The following is an 18,067-nucleotide window of genomic DNA, read 5'->3' on the forward strand; positions in this document are numbered from 1 at the left end:
TGGCTCACTAAGCAGGAAAAAGGGGGCTGGTGTGGCTTGTGTGTCTGAGATAATGGCCGCTGACTGAATTTCCTTTCAGTTCCAATTATATCAAACTTTGCTTCCCCGGCAGAAAAGGCGTGGTGCGAGTTAGCACAAACTAAAACAAAGTTCTAGACAAAGGCCTGGCAAAGTTTGATTTTGCTTTCGAAAAACTTTAGCAAAGCACAACACACACTACCCAAGATATTTGAAGCAGTCAATGTCAGGGAAGGTGAACGGAGAGAAAAAAGCCCAACAAACCAACAACAGATCCCTGAGGAGCGCCGTCAGAGTGACAAATCTGCTCTGTGCCTGACACTGTGTTCTATCCTACAGACCGCCTGGACAGAGGAGTGTCAAGCGTTGTCTGGGTAAGTGACAAAGTCTTCTCCCATGATGCCTTGCTATGTTTACGAACACTTGGTCAAGTCCTTACACTGGAAGAAAAAAAACAAAGAGGGAGTAGCAGAGGACAGAAACAAAAAGGTGGTGGGGGTGAACTATACGGACAAGCAAGGGGGTAGAAAGAGGCAGGCAGAGTAATGGAAGAGACGGGAGTTACTGTGACAACGCAGAGATGGAGAGAGATAGAGGGAGACTGCGAGGTGGCTGCCTTGTGCTTCTGCTCTTTAACCGCTTGGCAGTCTTCGCTTGATTAGGGCCTGGCCCGCCCGTCCCCGCGGAGTCTCCCTAGCCGAGTCACAAGAGACAGGTTCCTCTGTAATAGTGTCTGACAGGCCAGCCAGAGCCACGGAGGAGCTGACACAGATGCTCCGTTTTTTTTCAGGAGAGACGACCGACTCAATTCCTACCAAAGTCTCCCGCGTCTCTATCCTCCGCCTCCTCTAAGTAGTCTCAATGAAACATGCCCTGGTCTGAAGGTGGAAGGAGCTCATACTGTCACTGATTAAAGCAGATCAGATACTGTATATCTTGGTGCTAGAGCTCAGGCATAAAAGACGTAGTCCCTCCTGAGCACATTTATCCACATCTCCGTGTATTGTTTTAATTTCTAATTAGAAGGGGAAAAAATGAAGTTGCGATTGGAATCGCCTAATCAAAACCTAATGTAATTATAGACAGTGCACCAATACGGCAGCCCAAAGACGCAAAACACATTACCACATTGCACATACAGTAGGCTATTTCCACAGAAATAGAAATCACTGAAAATGACACAAATCAGAACATTTAGCCACATTTAAAAGTAGGATCCTGATATTTTTTCAAGAGAAAGGAACCATTATAATTACATAAAGCTTATTAAGTGAAATTCATAGCCTTTCAAAATATATATTCTAGAATCAGATTTAGTTTGTCATAGAAATTAATGTTTTTTTTATTGGTTCAAGGATTTACACTTAAGAACCGCTGTTTTATATTACAGGGACATGAGTACCCTTGATTTCATTTTTTTGTGTTCAGCTCCTTGTGACTGAACAGTGGGAAAAATACTTTCTTTCAATAAACCCCACCAAAAAATAATACATGTTTGTACACGCAGTCTAAAGCTCATTCGAGAAAATCCCTACAAATAAAACTAAAAACTATAGTAAGTGTTGTTGTAGCATGCAAAGTCACCAGTTCATCTACATAAGAAGAAGCTTCACAAACTGAAGGCTCCCCTAGAGAAATAGCAGCAAACTACGCTTCACCAGCACAGCAGAAGTGGTTCACTACATCAGAGGTTACTTTTTTTTTTATTCATTTATTTTTTTTTAAATCAAACCAAGTTCGTGCCAAGTCAGTGTTATCTCAGCGTGACAGGGTAACTGTCAGTCAAACAGATATATAAGTGAAACTCAGTGCTCCAAAACCAGTTTGGCAAAAAAAACAAAACAAAACGTGCTCTGCGGGATAACACAGCAGGTGTCAACAATGTGTGAATGATGTTCATCCATGTGTGTGTGTGTGTGTGTGTGTGTTAGTGGAGGAGGTGGTGGCATCGTGTGCTGATGAAGTTTTAATTCAGAGCACAGCAAGAGGAGCAGGAGACATTTTCAAGAGAATGCAGCGTGCGTGGACACTGCTGCAGCTCGCACAGATAACGTGTTTAATTGGGGAAAAGGGGAGCGCCATCATCACCAAGCTGCTAAGTATTCAAACTAGTGACGCCGCAACGAGCAACACACAGACAACACTGGCTGTACATAATAGCAGAAACAGCTCATATGCACCACCAGGCCAGCAGGTGTCAAATGTGAATTTGTCACCGTCACGTTCAGCTGCATGTTCTGACATCCTCAGACCACAAACACGCACCTCACAAACACGGCTCCTGTGTCGACTCGTCTTGCTGTTTTTAATTAAGGCATTTGTCTTGCGAAGACAGGAGGTAGTTTTGCCTCACCGCAGTGATCTCTGATTTTTTTTAAAAACAAAAACTGAACAATTAATTGACGAAAAAACGAAAGTATATTTTCTCACAGGCGTTGTTTACGGAGATCGCTCTGCTGCACTACTGGTATGTCAAGGTGTTGAGATATCTGGCTCCGATTCGTCTCTGAGGTGGCGCCATGGCGGCTCACTTGGTTAGAGAGCGTGCCCTCAAGTCTCCGTCTTTCCCACAGTGGCCTGGGTTCCAGTTCAGCCTGAGGCCCTTTTCCACATGTCATCTCCTCCTTCTCTCCCTTACCTTACTGTCTCTCACTGGAGCTATAATAAAGCCAAAATGTCCAACACATAACTTAAAATAAAACAAGATCCTGAGAGGGATTATTATTTTTAGGCCTTCCGAGCATCCGCATGAACAACAAACCGCTTAGAACAACAAAACTTAATTTGCTGTTCCCCCCACTGTGATGCAGTGGCAGCAGAAATCTTCGATGGATATCTCCAAACCTTAGCAGATAAAACAGAATGTATTAGCGTGGGAACAGGCCACTAGGGTCAGATATTTTTTGTGTTCTTGCCATTAAAGTGACCTGGAACTCTAAGACTGTAACAGGGCTCTCCAGCCAGCCAGCCAGCCAGCACTGGCCGCAGACAGATGAGAGGGAGGAAGCAGTGACAGAGAGTGTGGGGATGTTGGGAGTAAGATGCAGGGGTGAAAGAACCGGAGTGGAGAGGATTAGGCTATGCAAAACATGCCGCTTGAATAAAACAAAACATTGAGTTGACTTTATCTACCACGCGTCATCACAAATTCAGCGGCAAAACTTTGCCTCATTCAAGGTTATCGCTAATTGAAATTCTGCTTTTGAATTGGAGCATTATGTTAATAAAGCTTTTCGGTATAGAGATACAACATGCAGCAAAAGCTCCACAATAAACATGAGGCACGCTTTATCAGTATAGCAAAAGTTCTGCAGGCAACTTACAAGACTGACTGAGTAATGAAAAACAATCAATTCACACAAATACATGTGCATTTTTTGTACATGCATCTTTTACAGTGTTGTAATTAGGATTCAGATCATCTAAGAGGTAAATAAGCCCATAGATATATTATATGTATTAATAATGATATAATATTTAATGTACAGGAGCTTGGAACGTATGACATCACAAAGTTATAGAAAGTCTGAAGTCTGGACTGAGGCTTTGATACTTATAGTTTAAGTATTAATATTGAACCTAGACCTGCTTCATAATCAAACAACAACACATGGACATATAGGATCTATGTATAGGAATGTGGATGGGAAATGAAAAAAATAGGAAATATCCATAGATCTATGATTCTAAAATAACCTTCAAAACTGACAGCTTTGAACTTGTGACCACAGTCAGTTTCTGTAACTGACTTTGTGTTGTTTGACAACTTATGTGCAGTTTCTGTTTCATAAAAAGTCTAATTAATAACCTTGATGTATAAGATTGGCATTTAGTGTCCTATTTCCCTCACGGATGAATGTTTATCCTCATCTTTTCCCCATCATCTTTTACAGCTTCAAAGTGTTCATACGTACGAGCAGACATCCAGAAATCCATGGAAATTCACCATTATTCAAACTCTCAGTCCCAGTCCATTTACATGGCCCTGGATAAAAGGATGATAAATGAATGCAAATATATGGAATGGGGTCTGCATCAGAAGCTGGTGTCGTACCACCTGGGCCCGGATGAGAATGTGTGTAATCTAAGGTGTTTCATTATTTTACAATCCATATGATTAGCCTCTTTGTGAGAGAACCTTGAGTTGGTGTGCTTGTGTGTGAAAGGAGGAGGGGAGCTGGAGAGAAGTTGGCAGTGGGAGTGGGAGAGGGAGAGGGAGAGGGCGAGGGCGGGGCTGGCTGCATTTCTGCTATTTGAGGAGCGTACAAGCATTTCTGTTTTTTTGTTTTTTTTTTCCCGTGTGTGTTTTCCACAGATGCCGCGAAGCCTTTTCACGGGTCCTTGTTATTGCAATATGAAGGACGCGCTGCCCTTCCACACCCTCCCATCAGCATCATATGAACCCACATTAGCTCTCATCCCTCTTTGAAGCGCTGTGAGCTTCGGCGGTCCAGCCATCACAACCCAAACATTAGACGGCTTCTGGCGGAGAAAAGCAGGAGAGCAATTTGAGGTCAGGCATTACAGCAAATAGCAGCCACATCAAACAACCAGCAGGGAGCATATTGAAGAGCAAAAGTGCTGTCAACATTATACTAAATTCTTTTATATAAAGTCGGTAAATATGCTATGCTGGCTGAATGTGCATTATGGTGCTAAATGTGTTTCACGGTGTCAGTATGCGTATAGGAATGACTATGAGCAGCTATCCAATTACACTTCCCCTCTGTGTAAATCTACTCATCATCGACATCATCATCATCATCATCATCAGCTCATGCCACTGTATAAAAGCTAATAGACATACAGTGTGCTATAGTGTCCACATATGCAGACCGTAAATAATACGCACAACCATATATCCTGCTGGAGTGTGTCATGGACACGGCTAGGAAAGAGAGCGGTTGGAAGGCGACAGATTGGAAGGAAGCTGATCAGCTGAGAGAGGGACTGTGGCTTCAAACATTCCTCTGTGGAGGGAGCTCCATCTGATCTTTCTGATGTTTGAGGAACAACAACTGCTGAGATTATAATGGCCACTGTTCAAAAAGTATACAGCTCTTGCCAATGAATCTGGAGTCATTCTCCAACAGCACATTAACAGCCCATTCTTCTCCTCCTCCTCCTTCTTCTTCTTCTGTATTGTTGTATTATTTGTACATCTTGAACTATATTTGTGTCCTAAGCTATATAGAACCCCTCTAGCTTTTTTTGAACGATCTTTCATGAACTCGTTCAAACGTGAACTGAACGTACCGTATTTCCGCTTGATGAACGTTATTGTGAACGCGTTCATTCTGGCGTTTGTGAACGGCGCTCTCTCACAGTATAACTACGTTCAGGAGTGTGGCAGATTTCCATAGAGCCTTCCGGGCAAAAACCTAGCTAAAACACACTGTAAACAGGTGTTAATATGTAGCGGAAAAACCACCCAATCTGGCAACACCTATCAGCTGTTTGGATCAGCTGCGCTGGAAGAGGCGGAGTGATACAGCGCGTCGCGAAGCTTGTTTGCATGGAGGGATACTGACCCAGTTGGTTAGTAAACGTTGGTTAGAGAGGGAAGTCCAATTAATTTGACATATTTGAGAATTTTATAAAATAGTAACTTTACTAGTACTTTTCCTGGTAATTACTTTCATCACGTTGTAACTCAGTTACTTTTTGGGGAAAGTAAAGTACTAACTATAACTAATACTGGTTAAAACTGCTAAAATAATTGCTGTCTGTGGTTCTATATGGGCTGAGGCAATAATTTTGAAAAATAATAGCTTGTAGCAAGATATTGAAAAAAAAAAAGACAAAAGAACTATGAACTAGTTCAGTTTTGGAAAATTTTGAATTATGAACTATTAACTGAACTAGTTCATGTAGAAAGTGAACTTTCCCAACACTGTGGCAGTGTGTGTGGTCACAGCAGCTCTTAGCTTTTGCACTGATCAGGACCAGTTGCTTTGTGGGTTAATTGTACTGCTTGATTTTCCTTCTATCTGTTAGAAAAACCAATTCAAGTTAAACAGTTGAGATGGGCACAGTTAATCAATCAATCAGTGAGGCTACTCATTGATTAGTCTGACCAACCACCCAAACCTCCTCCCTGGCATCTGTTGCGGTGCTACAACATCACAGCATACGTTATCTGCACGGTAACAAGTGCCCCATACTCAGAGAACATACGCAGCAAACAGCCAGTGCTGCTGTTCTCCTTGTGAGGACGGTCTGAAAATGTAAAACTGCAGGAGCCCGTTATCTGGGTCCAACTGAAAAATGCTTTCATCTCCAGTTTCTGCTTCACGTGCCAATATGAACAGTTCTGACTGCCACTGCGCCATTTGTGTCTACTTGCAGCCACACTGGCGCGTTGAAAGTACAATTAATTTTTGCAGCTGCGATGTCCAACGTATTCACACACAGCGTTGATATTTTAACACACACACACGGTGTGAAGCGGCATTAAGTCGAAATCTTTAGAGCTGTTTTCAAAACAGCCAGAAGGAAGAGACATAAAAGTCGAAGTTATGCTGATTTTATTGCCTTTTCATTTAAATTTAACTACCACTTAAATACTTTCCTGCGCCATCTCATTGTGTGGTGCTTATTTTGTGTGACTGCATTCTGAATGTGGGTGAAAAGCTCATCCTTGATGCCTGCAGTCTAAACAATTACTGCCTTTTTGCAATTATTTTTCTCCAGTGAAATGATGGAATTTACCTGAGTAGCATTTATCTGCAGGACTACACATATTGTACTCATGCAGACATGATACAAGTGCACATAGATTTGTATGCATGAATACATATGACAAACGTATCAACGGCAAAGATGAGACATAGTTATTATTCATCGCCCATAAATGCCCAGAGCCAGAAAAGGGAAAGACATATCAGGCAACAGCGAGAGGCTTAAAATGGCAGGAACGCAGTCACCGAATGCATTTTGTCTTGTTTATTCTGTAAAAGCTTCAAAACAAGAAAGTGTCATTCTGTGGTCGAACCTTAAGTCATCCCATGTGGCTGTCTCTTGTACTTATTCTACTTGCATGTGTACTAAATCCAACCTACTACTTTTTAACTGAGGCCCACAGAGCTGTAAGCAATCCTGACATAAATGACCCATCACATTACTTGCATCTGCTGTGTTAACATCTGTCTCCCATTCATTTGCAAAAAATCTTCTGCAGGAGTTTTCCTTAGACCTCTGACACGTTCACAGATATTCCTCTCACAACAGGCTGTTAACATCTATCTAACGCACAGTCTAACTACGCTCAGACATAGTGGCTTCACTCTTTGTGACTTGTGTATCTTTCATAGTATATCTGCTGCATATGTGGATTCTTTTTTTCCATTCTTCTAGCTGAAATACCACCACACATTTGATCAGATTTCAACAGATGCTTTCATCGTGCATTTTTTTTTGTTGCTTTTTTCCCCACTTACTGTCAAAGTAATTTGCTTGTATGAATAAACAAAGGTGTAGTAATATAGCATAATTAATCACTTTAGAGGCAAGGGAATTATATGTCACCAGGGATGCTCCAATCATGTCAGTCTGGGTTGGTCTTTACCTGCGTGGTGGCTAACAGCTCACTCTACTGTGTCTGTGTGTCCTCAGTCCGAACAGAAAGGCAAACTTGACTGGTGGTGGAAAAGAGGTCAGTCAGCTTTTACTCACAGGTTTACCTGCATTTAAAAAGCCAACTTATACTATAGCCTCTGATGTTGGCAGGAAAATGATATCAGTCTCACTCACTATGTGGTGAGTAGACTTGATTTTGATCTATCAATCTTGTATTTTTTCATAGCCGAACAGGATCAATTTAAAGGGATAGCTCAACATTTTAGAGTAGGTTCGTTACCTTTAATTGTCGGTGCAAGCTATTTTTTTTAGAACGGCGGAGCAGAGCCGCGAGCTGCTCAGAGCTACGCTACGGAGGCTAATGGGATTTCTTGGTTTCCCTCATCAAATAGTCAGCCAGAAAATATATTTGAAATCTTCATACATACATGATGATCATCACTATTTATTAACTATTGTGGACTTAATGCATCCACATTTTAACAGAAACATAAACAAACTTGCCACAGAGAGAGAGACAGGCCAGCACACTACCAGAAAGATAACAGCAGCCATCAAGTGCTGTGGGTGTAACAATTAAATCCCTCTCAGTAGGATCAGTGCACAGTTAAAGTTATGTTGACAATTAACAATCAAAATCTTTCCCCTGATAGACACTGAAGAAACATTATTGCAGTAATGTTATCTGAGTAAGAAAGAATGAATGTATTCCCTGCGACTGGACTGCAGAGATGCAGCTTTGATACTTGGCGACTTACTGAAACCGGACATTTAAAAATTCATAAAAATGGTTTTGTTTTAAAAAGAGAAAACTGTCAATAAGATTAAATTTACTAGATTTTACAACTGAATACATTTTTGTGATTTCTCTATTATAACTGCATTTGTTCAAGACTTCAAGCAGAATTAGGGATTGGCTTCCAAAATAAAATAATAAAAACAACATAATATTTTGTGTGTAATTATGAGAAATAGTTAGTGGCTCCCAATTCTAATAATATATCACAAAGCCACATTACACGATGCAATGAAATGTGCCATTTACCCTTTGGTGGACGGTTTTAGCTGAATTGTTTCACAGCACCATGAGCGCACATATTTTTAGAATGGACGACCCCTCGGGGAATCAGCACTGTGACCTGACATTAACAAAACCAAACTGGCAGCAATAGCTTTTCCCGGCAGCTAGTGTGAGATGAATTGCAAAGAAATGTTGTGTGATTAGTCAGGGTGTGATGTTTGCTGACAAATAAAGCAACTCATTTTCTGCTATGAGAGAGAGAACATGTTGCTTTGCAGCAGTTTGACTCCAGTTAGCGAGTGAGAGTCTTGGCTCTTTCAAGAGACAGTGTGAGGCGAATCTAATGCATCTTGGCAATGAATAGTGTCCATTGATTCCACCACATCAAACTCACTTCCTCTTCACAGAGCCCCTTGCGTGTCTCTTCCTTGGGGTTTTTTTTAGTGTGTGAAAGTGTGTGTGCACTCACATCCATAGATTCTGTTAGAACAAAGAAAATCCATCCAAGCTGAGAATTTATACAACTTTCATGGCAGTCCTGAACGCAGCGCCAACAGGAGAAAAATCTTGGCTTTATTTATTTTCTGACACTGATTGGGGCTGACTGATTAAACTGAGCACACCGACTGTCACTAGGCTAGGTGGGTCATGTTTATTTAGACTGATGAAGGAAAGAGACCTTCCACACAAACAAGGAGAGGACGCCTGGCCAGCTTGACCTCAGACCCGTGGTATTAAGCCAGAAATTGTGGTACGACCTGCTCTTTTCCGAGAGCACGGAGAGCGCCTCGGTGCACAGCGACAGCGGTATCAGTGTGAGATCTCCTGAAGAGAAATGGAGCAGTAATGTCATTTATCTGCAGGCCTCTGTTAACGTTTGCTCCCAGGAAAAGTACGAAATTGAGATAAAAGCAGGAGACCAATCGAGTGTCAGCCCGCCTGGTGCCTTCCTGCACTGATGACGTGTTGATAAAAGCGACGGATGAGAACACGTGCTGCGTCTTCGGATCTCACTGGCTTCATTCATCCCGAGCTCAAGTCGACAGAGCTTGCAAACGTTATGCTAAAATCAATACTCAGCTGACTGGCCTGCTCCTTTTTTTTATTATAGGTCTGGCCATAAAGTTAAGTATGAGTCATTATCGAGAACGGCGTAATCTTCCAGATTTATGCCATTAGGAGAGCCTTTCAGTCTTTGGGATCATCAGTGGCAGTCTTATTTATGGAGGTGGGAGTGTACAGTGGTCATGGATAGTGACACAGGGTTTCACAGGGGCTATAAACTGGTACTATGCAAAGCAACCATCTCCCCTTAGGGCTAATAATGTCCAATCAAGACAATGGACTTCGATCCAATTGATTATATGTATTTTACAAATATGTTACCTTCCAACTCAACATATGTTTCTAGTATGTGTTAACTGGCAGGTGCTGCTGGCAAAGCTTTGTAGCTGTACATCTATTTTCTTTTTTATAAAAGGCACTATTAAGTTTTATGAATTTCTCTATGAATCCTTGACATCTGAATCATTTTAAAGTTTTAAGGACACACAACATGTGTTCCTACTAAGATATCTTGTGTTGAAAAAAAAATGTGTCTTTGCTTTCATAAGAGTTTTCCCATTCACTTCTTCACCTTCCAGATCCTAAAATACATCACATGCTTATCTCAGCTTCCTGTCTTTCCTGTTAATTAACTTAATCGACACCTCCCGGCCTATCAGAATCAAAACTATTCAGTGGCCATGATGTAATACTGATTAATTAAACACGTCCTCTGTAGCAACATTCAGTTGCTCTACAAAGTAAGCTAATGCAGCAAGCTACATGCTGTTGTTAATGAATCCATTTTATAATAAACAGACACTGTGCAACTCGTTCCTTTTGGCTGTGGCTATAAAGAGAGGCACAAACCCTCCAAGTCATAATAAACTCGCACAAACTCTGAAAATGTGCCACTACTTTTTTTTTGTAGAGTACCATAGGTACCATGGGTAATGTTGATAACAAAGATATTTGAAATGTGATTCTTCCAGTGCTGAAGAGGGCACTGTAACAACCCTATAGTGTTCTAGTCTGACACTTAACAAGAGAAGAAGACCACACCGTAAACAACAGAAAAAAGTGACATAGCAGCAGCCAATGCAACATTATGCAACAAAGTAGTTGTTGTGTTTGCTACGGATCATTAGGAACAAGTTGTAGTTCCATAAGCACAGAGTAGAAGACGAAACACCTCAAACCGCTCTACCCGGCTCAAAGACAGACATGTGGATCTATGTACACAAATGCATATTCACTCACATGTTGCATGTTTGACAATTGTGACAGCTGACATCTGTGGCAGCAAAGCTCAACACATATGCAATGGCTATTAGCTAATTCAGGCTAAAATAGTGACAGCTCATTACAGTCAGCAGAGTACTATCCTTACTGCTCAGTCAGAACATAACACTGTCTTTTTTTTAATGCATATTTTCACACAGTAATTTGTCACCTTATCTGTCACTTGGTAAGTCAGTTTAAGCTGCTGTTTACTGACTGTATGGAAGTGTAAGCATGTGTGTACTGTACGTAGCAGCTAGGGTTGATCGCCTCTATTTCTCTCTCTCTCTATCTAATTCTTCATAGACAACCTAAGAGATGACAGTAAGTTAACAAATACACTTTATGGTTATGTTGAAGCAAAATGCCATAACAAATGTTGCATCTCTCCCACTGACTGAGAAACCAAACTAAACGTCATGTTCTGCCTGTCAGCTCACAAGCAAGAGTTTCATTCCAATCAGCTGTGTATGCAGTTATAATACGTGAAACTGGCAGGGCAAATTAAATCAATTTTTTTAATTTAATACAACGATAAGGAACTACATTCATTTATTCTAAGACATCACTGTCCATTGGCACAACCCAAGTAGCAGCCTTTGTTGTTTTCTATCTTTTGCTGTGTTATCAGGTTTGGTATTGACAGTCTTAGAATTTCATTGGCATTGGTACCAACTATCACGTTTCTGGTGTCCCTATATCACTGTCTTGATAGCCCAGCCTAGTACAAAGCTTGACTGGCCTGCCATTACTAGTTACATTTGCTAATCATTGTTCAGGGATGAGATCAATTACACATCATTAAAACATTAAAAGGATGTAATAATGATTAAAAAAAAACAACTAATGAAATAATAACAAACACCGCAAGCCTTACCTTGAAGTCGCATATGCATGTCACCATGTTCCCAATCCTTAGACACTCGCCATCAAACTTGCATGTGTTGGTGTCGCACAAGAACAGATCTGTGTCCCGGTCATCAAAACCTGGAAGACCAAAGCCAAAAGAAGACATCAGTGACTAAATGTTTCTCTGTTCTGTCCTAAAACAACTATAACCTAAGCCCTGTATTCAGGGTCATTCATAATGAGCTTCTACCATTAGTCATGGCTCCCACAGCACCATGCTCTCTTTGATCACACTGTGTGTTTTAAACAAACAATGCCAGCACACATCCTTGTCCTTAGCTGCCACAATGATAAAATACATTAAAAAAAACAAAAGAAAATTGGTCATCTAGGCTCTACTGGAGGGATAAACAAAGGATATTTCTCCATTTGGTGCTTTGATGATGATGGCAACGGGCACTGTCAATTACGTCGGACCAAAACATCTTATGTGTGCTCAACGGACTTGACATGTGGTGACTGTAGGGACCATGGCATATGATTCATATTATTTGTGCCCTGTTAGGAAGCATCTGTATTCATCATGTTTCCCCGCACATTCACCCCGATTTTTTTGCTTTAACATTTGTTTGTGTACAACGAGGCCGACTCCCGGGGCGTTGTCCTCGAGAAGCAAACCTGGCATATGATCTGATTCAGGCTGTGTTAGGGATCTCAAATGACTCCAACAAAGCATCCTGAATCAAATCAAAGAGTCACATGGGCATGAGACTGTAGACTGGGCTCAGGGCTATTAGTCTACCTGAACTGATTGCTTACAAAAAAAAGGCAACCCTCATGCACATGTAGGCTTTTGCATTTCAAAGTCCACAGGTCTAAATTTAAACAAATTCCAGCTGACACAGGGCTGGACATGTTCCTTGTTATGACATTATGATTAATCCTCGTGGCCCCTTTTTACCCTACGGTGTAATCTCATTAATGTCAAGGTGAAAGAAGCAACAGTGATGTTTGGGTACAAAATTCAAATTACTGGCAAAAAAAAAAGAAACAGCCAAGTCATTATGACATGATAAAGAATTTGCACAGATGCAACACATTTTATAGAGGCATCCTTTCTGCAGAGGTTTTAGGGGGAAACAAAGCAACACTAAAAACATACACTTGTTATTTTGATGATGGATTACTTGCATGAGGGGATCAGACTGGGATGTTGTGCAGTCTCCACTGGAGACCTTTTGGATTCTCAATTTGTTTAAGAACTGTGTATGTGGGGAGCTTAGTGTAAAAAATCACACATTATATAATCTGCTAGATCAGCTTTAACAGACACTAAAGCCAGACTCGCATTACAATGTTTATATTAGCTCATCACAGTTACATTAGTGTGTGCATAAATGTTCAAATATCCAAACATATGGAACTTGTGTTCAGGTATGAGTCATATTGTTTTTGGGGCTCTAGCTAATTGTTGTAGTTGATTGATTTTTTATCTTTTACAATATTGTATATTTTCCTTAAGGTAGGCCTATATATATTTCCAGTTACGTTTTCTATAATCATTATTATTAATAATACAGTGATATTTAAAGGATCAGACTTATTATTGAACATATTTTAAAATGATACAGTTTAGCTGTAATTGTTGTATGGAGGTGAGATCAGTATCATTTCTCTTACAGGGGTCATCTTGTAATCAGTACCAGTTTATGTGTTGCATTCTCAACGTGTATTTTACTCCATGCCGGCACATGTAAGTCCGTAATACTCTACTCGTGTGCTGACTGATCATACGCCTGCATATAAATCCAGTGCCATATATAACAGCTGCAAATGTGACCTACCGATTAGGGTAATTAACTGAAACTTGAGATAATGTTTTCCTTCAATTGTGGCTTTGTAGCAGCTCTGGGGCTCAGTAGGTTTAAACATTTATGAAATGTTTAATGAAGCAATGCACAAGACAAATACTGTAAGTCAAGAAATGCCTGGGGTCCAGAAGGCATGGTGAAATTGGAATTTGAAGCTGAGGATGAACATCAAAGATGAGCATCTTTGATGTTCAAAGATGAACAATGTGGGGTTTGTCGCTTTATTTCACTTCACGCTTTGCAGCCTTATGGAAAACTTTTATCTAGAAAGCTTTGCATGCAAAGTATCTTAGCTTTCCTGTTATGTGGCTCAGATCAAGTGAATGTGAACCATATACAGCGTGTTGATGGTCGTTATATTTCTGGAACCACTGTCCCTGAGGTATATAAGGAGCAAGAGCATAGTTTCAGAAGCTGTTCAAAACTCCCTTGCATTGTGAAATTGCATTCTCTTTTCTTTGTTTTGAGTCACATTTTTCTGTCTTCTTTATATCCTCTTTTTAAATCTGTTTTTATTGTTTGACCTTTTTTCTACTGGCTAGTTTTGTGCTTAAAAGAACCTGAAGAAAAATGCGTCTTTCTTCCAGTTGGTGAATTAGTGATGGTAGAAACCCCTCTTAAAAGTAAATTTCAGGTTATGTTAATTAACCTTATTTAACCAAGCAGCTCCAGTGTGAACTGAAATCTCCTAATTGAGTGCTTAACTGATCTCATACAGACATGCTCTGTTGGCACGCTGTCCTCTACACAGAGCACAAATGTCAAGTTCAGCACCTAACAGCTCTGCAGGTAAGACGTCACTGTCAGGCTCAGGGACACTTCAGCAGCACGGCTTCTTGTTACACACCATCCCACCACCGGCCCAGCACGAAGCTGGGTGTCTCAGTCACACCTGGTCAAGGTTTCAATGTCATTCAAACAGTTGAATTTGAATTGCATTCACAGACCTTCTGCATCAGCTTAGATAGCATATTTTAAAATGCTATTTTATGTTCATGAATATGTTACTATAATAGAAACTTAGACTCACAACCTTCGTAACTTAAAGCTGTAGTGCGTAACTTCTATCGCCACCTAGTTATTACAACGATACGGCTGGCACCTCAATATGGCATAACATCCAAATACCTCCATAGTGCTCGTCTGTAATGTCCCTCTTGTATTGAAGCCCCAACATGAGAAATTGTTCTGAAAAAAATTAAATCCTATATGTTTTAAGCTTGTTTGTAGCGGAAGCTCCCAGCACTGCTCTTCCTGGTCCGTCAAAATTTGCTGTGTCTTTTTGGACGAAGAAAAGTGAGCTCCGTTCGCAACCGTCATATGGACATGCAGTGCTGCGCCGAGCCCCGCTGTAACTCAGAGAAGGCACGGAGGACTCTGAAACTTCTCCCAGCCCTTAGTCGACATGAGGGTGAGTAGATAATGAGTGAAATTTGAATTTTGGATGAACTATCCCTTTAAGAGCCTACATACACACTCATTAGGCCAGCGCCCCTTGCTATTGAAGTGTACGTATAAAACAACCTAGAATAAACCCAATATGGAATGGAGAGGCTTACAAATTTTAAAGTAAAACCCATTGTATGAGTGAACACTGAACAGATGTGGTAATTACTTTTTATTATGTAATTTATGTTTACTGTGTCTATACTTTTTTCCCTGAAATTTTGATGCGGGCGGCGCCCTAGCGCCCCCAGGCCACCACTGTCCACTTCTGAATAGGGCTGGGTATCGATTCAAATTTCAAGAATCGATCCGATTCGATCCGATATCAATTTGGGTTAGTGTCATTAAAACTGTTTTTTGAGCTGTTACCTCATTTTCTAGTTATGTAACATATTAATACCTGACTGTCTAGCTATGCAACATATTAAAGGTGTACAGAAAAGAAAACTGAATTTGAGCCCACTCTGGATCATAAAATTAAATTAATGTGATAACTCATCTTTCAGACGTTGTAGGCCAAACTTTGTGCAAAATTCTATTTTTTGAGTAAATCCGGGATGAAAGTGTGTATATTTTTTTTCGCATTGGATACTGCAGGCGCACGGATTATACGTCAGCCTGTACACGATTCACCAGCCACTGATATTGGATCCGTAATCCGTCATTCAAACGTCTGAGACACGCACACACACACGGAGCTCGGGCTCGCCCCAAGCTTTGAATATCCCGCCCGCTCGATAACGACCAATCAAATTCGTTTTCCTTACTCGGGTAAACTCGTGTTGCAGCTCGTGACAACTCGGCGCGACAAACAGGACAAACGGCCATTTCTGTACACCTTTAATACTATTATTAAATTAATGAAGTAGCCTATTGGTAGTTAATGATGCTATAAGACTGGGGAAAATGGCAAGGACCAATCGCAGAATGTTGATAGACTATAATTTTACAAACATGCTGTAGGGCAGAATTACTGAACGGCACCTGCAGCAATGGATTGCTATTGGGACAGTAACCTGGTGCATTATTAAAAATATGACATGAAGAATTCACCCAAAAGGTGTTGCTGTTGAATACAAAAGTATTTTAATTTTGTCATGGCCAAACAGCTGTGAACGTGAACAACTAAAGATAGTGACGTATAGGGTCACACACAGTAAACTACTGCATATTGTTCAGACTTCAGTCCGAATAGCAGCAGTGTGAAAAGCAGCATGACTGACAAGCGTCGGTCATGCTGCGCGGAGCGGGTCTCTGACTGCAGTAGGCACCGTGACACTACTGTGAGACGGTGCTTGAGACGTGCTTTCACATCGGTGTCTACAAACGAGAGACGTCTTTAACAACACCGGAAAAGTCGCCCAAGACACCAAATACAAAAAGAACAAATACTGAAAAATACTGCGAGATGTTAGAGGAGCCAAGCGGCTTAATCAGCATTGTACTGTATAATCTCCTCTTGTAGTGGTTTGGGTGAAACGGATATTTACAGACACATAGAAGTTACGCACATATAGCTTTAACTGTAATAACCAACTCTCTCCTCTCTTAATAGCCCTCCTTGGCATGGAACAGCCCATCAGGAAATAATACACCATGGAAGAAAAAGCCCATGCTAAAACGAACACCTGCTATTTGCCAGGGTCCTCAATGGCCATAAAGTGCAAGCTCTCTGAGCAAATATACAATCATCAAGCCAAGAACAGTGACATGAGAGGTCTCACGCTTGGAGTGGATGGATGGACCAAAGCCCTCCACCACAAAGAAAAAAAAAATTGGCGGGCAGGCAACTGGCATGGTGAGGGCACTCAGTGGACAATGCATTGCTCCAATGAAAATCATGCTACTGGCTAGGTGTATACAAATAATTGGAATTTTTTTATTTTTTAGAAGCTAGTGGACTCTTTGGACAATGAAATATGTGTTTTTGAGTTGCTGTTTTTTTTTTGAGATACTAATTTGTTAGTTTGATATTTTAGCTTTTTCAAGCTTTTCCTGGGCACCAGGCTGTGGAAAACAAAACCACACACACAAGAAAAAGCAATTGTTTTTAAATGACGGGGAAAAGAAGGAGAATGTGGCTCCTCCTCCTGCTATTAAACTGTCTTCTTTACCAGGAAACAGATGTGAAGCTTGGACATCCTCCTCAGAAGACAGCAAGCAAGAATGCATGCATCAATTGTAAGCAATACCTATCGTCTTAAATTCATGAATTATAGAGACGAAGAAAAAAAAGCACTTTGTGTACACTAAGAGGACACAAAAAATAAATGCTTCTGCAAAGTGTTTACAAGGAAGTGAGTGACATATCAGCTTTTGTACGAAACAAGTATAAAACATAATAGTCCCAGATGATCAAATCTCGGAAACATCAGGGCCAACAGGGTTTGAGCTTCAAGGAAAACACAGCACCAATATCAATTAGTTATGTGACAACGATTGCCTGAGCCAGTACAAATATAGATTTACAGTACTGATACAACCTGGGAGGTAATTTCTCACACTTGTCGGGTAATGGCTTAGAAAATAAAACATCCTTAGAAATGTGGTTAATTTTGCAAAGAATTGAAATGGCACACAATCAGTGCCATATTTTTCATAATCTGAAAGAGGCAAGTTTTTTAACCCCTGCCGCAATCTCCTCTTCAGATACTTTTAAGTGGCAGATGTTTCGAATCCTGAAATCAGAGCGCATATATTTGAAAGACATCCGCATTAAATCATGAAGGGAAGTCTAAGGCTGGAAGAAAAAGTGTTGAGATTTGGTCAACTTGATTTAGAGTGAATTTTTTTGTGTTACAAGAGTATTTCATATGGATTGTGTTTGTTTGATTGTTGTTGTTGAATAGCTCTTTTTCAAATGCCCATATTTTTTGCTGCTCCAGCCTGTAGGTTTATCCAAACAAAAACTATTTTCCCCCGTGAGCAGGTAACAATACCGACCCTGACAGCTCTCCAC

At 40.7% G+C, this 18,067-nt stretch overlaps 1 protein-coding gene across 1 annotated transcript in view; it reads right to left on the reverse strand.

Moving 5' to 3' along the window:
* tmeff2a (transmembrane protein with EGF-like and two follistatin-like domains 2a) overlaps positions 1–18,067 on the reverse strand; it is a 131,370-nt gene that overhangs the window by 104,548 nt on the left and 8,755 nt on the right. Inside the window, exon 2 of the mRNA XM_083996570.1 lies at positions 11,820–11,929. Within this exon, the coding sequence (XP_083852696.1) occupies positions 11,820–11,929 (110 nt within the window). The remainder of the gene's footprint in view (positions 1–11,819; positions 11,930–18,067) is intronic.

This window comes from Trachurus trachurus, assembly GCF_905171665.1.
Source record: "Trachurus trachurus genome assembly, chromosome: 21".
NCBI classification, from domain to species: Eukaryota; Metazoa; Chordata; class Actinopteri; order Carangiformes; family Carangidae; genus Trachurus; species Trachurus trachurus.